Genomic DNA, 5,717 nt, shown 5'->3' with positions numbered 1-5,717 from the left:
TTCCACTTTGTTCCGCTGATTGGCGCTCTCCAGGAAGTTCCGTTCATGAAAATTAGTCTCGTGCGTCAGTCAACTCGCTTTATGAGAGTGGTTTATGCGGCGCGATCGGACTGGAGCTGGAGGTTTTCATTGCTCGAGCCACTTCATTCAACTGCGGGCGTCGGTTCACGCATTGGCTGCTGTTGGTGATGACCGAAATGACAGCGACGACTACGTCGAGGAGAAAGACGACGACACCACCACCACCTCCCTCGCAGAATCACGCGAGGCGTACCGCTGACATTCCCCGTAGGCGTGTCCAGCTGCGTTAGGATGCAATAGACGATCGAGCATGGCAGGCGGAGGGTGGGTTGGACGGACCGACGGACGGGCGGCGTTTCCTCAAAGGTGGTGCATCACGTTCATCATCACCCTGGAAATCCCTTCGTACTCCGGGCCTAGGATCGGGTGCTCGTGACTCGTAAACAGGAACGCTGTGTTGGTGTCGGTCATTCCAAGCACTATCATTCCTCGAGTCGGTTTCCCCCCGGGTTATGAGTTGAGTGGTAATTTTTGTCTCAGCCCGAGCCGTCGCAAAACCCGGCTGTATGAGCCTAAAATGTGCTTGTCGTCTGTGTGCGTCGCATCCGGCTGTGTATGTGAGCGGGCAGCCAGCGGAAACGGTCCGCTAGCACTACATACATCCAGCGGCTTATCTCAGCTGCCAGCTTCCGGATAACAACATGATGCTGCTCCCCATGGCGCCGCTGGCCTTGTTGTTGCAAACTAGGACGGACCAGCTTCTGTGCTCGGAGTTAACCCGTGTGTTTCGACTTGGAGTCCACGTATTTCGTGAAACTGTGAAGCTATATCCGCTATGTGGCCATTCCGTCGGAGTGCGCGCAGCTTCTTCCACGAATGGCCGTCGAGAGCCTCCCGACGTCGACGACGTCATCGAGACATGATAGCCAGTCGCGGCGGATCGAAGGGGAGAAGCCAAAAAGAGAAACTAGGTGGAGTCTGTCTAGCTGTAATGGCAGTCAGCGGGCCCGCCAGGAAGTCAGCGAACCCATCCGTGAGGCTCGAGCGAAAAGCTTCGAAAAGGTCATCGACAAGCTTTACTTTCCACCCTTGGAGTGGCTGCGGTAGAATTCGCTCCAGGAGCCTCTCTTGCCGGAGAGACGCGATCTGCTTATTCATCTACAGCCCCCGTGGCGAGTCCACCTCACGAGGTTTCGAGGTGCGATCCCGCCCCGCTGTTCCGTAGACTTCTCCCAAACGTAGACTTCGAGGGGACGCGTTTCCTGAACTCCTCCGGAGTACGTGTGCGACTCTGCGTGAAACTCGGGATGGGTTCTCGGCTTTGGGGTCAGAGCTGCTCTGAACTGGGAACGATCGCGGTTTCCCGCCGGAGTATTCGTGCTCGGGGAACGTAGATTTTCCATCGGGTCGGACGAGGAAGCTCTTATTTCACGTCGATTTCTACGACTCGATGTACTTTCGCTTCGATGCACTTGTGTTCACCTTTGGGCCGCCAGCAGGCTGATTGTAAATCGTTGAGTGCCGTCCACACTCCCATCGGTCAGTCGGTCGTCGGTCTGTCAGTCAGTCAGACCGCTCTTCCGCCTCTGCCGAGTTTGCCGCCCATTCCGGCCGGGAATAATCCCTCGTCCCCTGACGCGGAATGCTTTGTCTAGCCGTCAGGGCTTGAAGAGTCGTACGTTTGTATGGCCCGGTGGAACTTGAACGGGCTAGGCATGGAATTTTCTTCCGGATCGGGTTCACTCATATCGGAATCTCCGAAATTAGATTCCTGCACCGCTCTCAGAGCCCTGGAATGAATCACTGGAGCGTCAGCGGTGCGGTTTTCCATTGAAAATATTGATCGTGTCTGGCTTTCGCGAGGTAAATCAGTCGGGTTGACATTCAAGCTGAATTCGTCGAGAGGTCGTTTCCCTAGAACAATACGACCCGAATCCACGATATCAACCCGCGCTGAGGTTACCCGGGCGTCGCGGAGTACACGGAAATTCCAAATCCAGAAGCCAGGGGAAGAAAGGATAAACATCGAGATTCGAGGATACCCCATTCCATCGGGAAAAGTGGTCTTCTCTTGAAGCGCTTGACTCAGATGTTAGGCCGAACCCCAGGAAAGCGTGGTACTCGAGGACACGGAGCTCTTTCGACTGCAGTTCTCAAGAAATGAAAGTCAACGCTACGGTTTCGAACAGCGGAAGCCAAGTATTCGGGTTTAATGACTTCAAGCCGACCTAGAAGCTCCGACTTGCTGCAGTTGACCCTAGCTCATGATACGGTCGAGCGAACAATCGGGGTCAGAAGCCATTTGAGTCGACCTTGAGATTTCCGTTCCTGGGAGACTTCCGCGGAGTTTCAGCTCCAAGAGCCCTCGTCCAAGGTATCTGACACCAAATCCACGTCCGGGCTCCTTCGAGGCGGTTTTCCACCCAGTGGAACCGGGAAGATGGACATCGGCTTTCCGAGTGTGATATTCCGACTCTTGTACTCCGAATTTTTCGATCTCTGATACAGTGATTTCTGACCCGTCGATTCGGACTGCTGCTCCAGTTAGCAAGCTATACCTGATCCAATTATCCGAAGAATACTGATTTCAGATTCGTCATTAAAGGCTTAAGCCATAAATCGCACTTTACAGGTGGTGATCTGACAGGGCAGCTGCCATCATACGATCAAAATGAGCACACGAGGGCGTCCTGTGGATTTCCGTTCGGAGTGCATTCTGACACCGAGTTCCAAGAGGCGCGAATCTAATCGCAAGCTCAGCGTTCTATCGCGTCTTTCGATGTTGCAGTCAAAGCGGCAGGTGGCCAAAGCGGTCGTCTGCTTGGGTCTTGCATTTCTGATGCTGTACATAATGCAGGTGAGTGCTGAAGTCTGAAGGAATATCACATCCATATGGAATCGTCTCTTCCCCACAACATGAGGTCACGTTCTCCGTGCGACCGTTCTCCCTTACGTCGGTTCGTCCGTCCGACTTGGACTTGACGACGCAGTCCCATCTGGAGATGATAATCAAATTGTATCGCAACTCCCTCGCTCACGTTTTCATTGAAGACATTCTTTTTCTTCTATCGTATCGGCGGGAAATTGAAAGCCGCGGAGCTGATGATTGGCTACAATCGCCGCGATCTGAGACTGATCGAACGCTCGGCGTTTTCCCTTATCGGTCTTCATTTGAATCTCCTCTAACTTTCAATCGTGAGGAGCGCGGTTCTTCCGGGAGTATAACCTACGTTTCATAGACTCCCCTGTGACGCGTCTCCTGGCGTGGAATCAGGGCAATCAGGAGCATCGTGGCTCGCGTCGTCTGGCCTTGCTTCTGGGGTTAAGAAGAAGCGCCTCTCTTTGGAATGATGCATTCCAAAGCGGCGCAAGAGCAGCATATCTCCCCTCTCCAGCATCTCAGTCCCAGGTGGCAGCAAATGCGGGTTACGTGACCATGTCTGCTGGTTCCGGGGACGAAGCCTCCACTCCGATTCCTTGATGGAAGACGTCCTGTCGAAATCGACTAGGCCGAGATTCGTTTCTCTGTTTCCCTCCCTGCTCCGACCTCTTCCCCTCTCCCGAGGAATCGATATTTCCATCCTGATCCTCGAGCTCGATATATGTACATAATATATACCCGTCTAGACGTCCACCATACGGACGCCGGCTGAAGACACACTGAAAAACGTATTTGTCCTCTCGATTTTGCAGGTGACAATCTCGTTCCTGAAGCATTCAAGCGGACTGGGAGCAGCAGTTTTCCTTAGCACGGTGATCGCTTCGTTAGTATTCCTGCCAGCGGATCCCTTCTATCCAGCGTTCAAATACGGCTGGCGTCTCTTCACCGGCATGATGATTTTCTGCATTCTATGCAATATCTATGCTCTCTTGTTCATCCATGACGTGGACACGTACACAAAGGAGATCCATAGACTGTTCCCTCAGAGCAAGCAGATCGTCAACTCGCGAACCGAGTACGGCGTCGACTGCGACCCACTGACGTGGCAGAAAATCTACGCCCATTTGGACATTTTCGCCGTCGCTCACTTGGTAGGATGCGCGTTCAAAGCGGTCATATTCCGTCAGTACGAAATTCTCTGGATCTACAGCATCATCTGGGAGATCACCGAGTACTGTTTCGTACATCTCTTGCCAAACTTCGCCGAATGCTGGTGGGACCGCGTGCTGCTCGACGTGCTCATATGCAACGGACTCGGCTATTACATCGGAATCCAGTTCTGCAAGATGAACGGCATCCAGATGTACGACTGGCATTCGCGAGAGGTCACCAACAAAATCCGAAGCGTCCTTGGCCTGAGCGTCGAGGACGGTCACGGCTCTCCTCCGGCAACGATCAAGCAGCCGCAGGTCGTCGGCTCCACGCCGCCTCCGCCGATGGGCGCGACGACTTCAATACAGCCCGAGTCGAAAGCATCGCGGATATCGTCCGACGGTCGACTGTCGTTATTTTCGGCGATATCATTGGGTTTCTTCGTGGGCCAAACGTCGGAACTCAATACGTTTCTGTACAAACATTACTTCGGCATACCCCCGCACACTCATCTCATGGCGGCCCGGACGACGTTCAGCGCAGTTCTGCCGATCCCGTTCATTGCCAACCTATACGCCATGACACAGAACGCCCAACAGCCATTCACGTTACACTCGAAACTCGTGCTGCTGATCACATTTACCGACACGTTGTTCTCGGCTAAATTCGGCATGTTCACCTTCGCCTACCTCGATCTATCGATGGTGGCACTGTGGATCGTTTCGATTGTTTGTTTGAGTTACGTCTGCATAGCGGCCAGGAGTGTCCGCGCCGTAGTCGTCACGTGTCTACCGGCGGGATCGGGTCAGCCGGCCGGCTCGCCGCCGGTCCCCTCGACGACCTCGCACTGTGAAGATCCGGCCCGTTTCCGGCCTTGCCTCACTTGAGCTCGATCAATGAGTTCGCTACTCATAATGCTTAGGAGTGAATGAGAGAGCCGGACAGACGAATCGAGGCGCTCGCCGGACGGAATTCAGACGTCGACGAACATCGACGGAGACGGGTTGCGAGAGCGGTGAGCCGAGTTTCTCCCGCAGGTCAGACGCTCGCTCGGGCATCGACCGGGATTTTCGTCGTCGCGTCGGCACTCCTCAGCAGGCGGGAGAGTTCTCCCTATAAAAATTCGTCGATGAGGAGCTCAGGCGGCCGGACAGACGGACGAACGGAGGACTAGTTCGTAGATTCGCTCGAGAAGCGGTTCGGTAGATAGCGCAATAGTGAGAGAAATTCGGGGAAGATGAAAAGCGAAAGAGTTCGGAGCGTGGAAAAGGAAGGGAAACCGGAAGAGTCATCCCGCCATCGAGAGAAAATGATCCTTTCCATCGAATGCAATTTTATCAACTCCTTTTGGTGCATATAAAACTGTACATAGAATCTGTCGCCTCAATATCAACAACCCTACCGAAGTACCAACGCCTGCAACAACAAACCAAAAGAACCAAGCCAATAGGAAAGCTGACAAAGTCGCCACATGCAATCACTCAACTCACTCACACATCTTGACAGATCGGCGGAGGGCATCAACGCGACGGTCTCCCCCGAAATGAGCTATTTTTCTCCCTAGTTCTTCGGACATTTGCCGACTTCTACTGTTATTTATCTCAATGGAAATGAAATGAATATAGATTACTTACGGTGAACGAGAACTGTCCCAATACGATAT

At 53.4% G+C, this 5,717-nt stretch overlaps 1 protein-coding gene across 1 annotated transcript; it reads left to right on the top strand.

Moving 5' to 3' along the window:
• The first annotated feature begins 2,692 nt into the window (after positions 1-2,692).
• Positions 2,693-4,941, top strand: LOC100898983 (phosphatidylserine synthase 1-like). Its single transcript, XM_003743024.2, has 2 exons — positions 2,693-2,878; positions 3,715-4,941. Exons 1-2 carry the CDS (start codon positions 2,693-2,695, stop codon positions 4,939-4,941), a joined length of 1,413 nt encoding a protein of 470 aa, XP_003743072.2.
• Positions 4,942-5,717: the final 776 nt, after the last annotated feature.

Source organism: Galendromus occidentalis, unplaced genomic scaffold (assembly GCF_000255335.2).
Source record: "Galendromus occidentalis unplaced genomic scaffold, Mocc_1.1 scf7180000077437, whole genome shotgun sequence".
Lineage (NCBI taxonomy): Eukaryota > Metazoa > Arthropoda > Arachnida > Mesostigmata > Phytoseiidae > Galendromus > Galendromus occidentalis.
The sequence above is the reverse complement of the archived record's forward strand: the minus strand, read 5'-3'. Positions and strand labels throughout refer to the sequence as shown.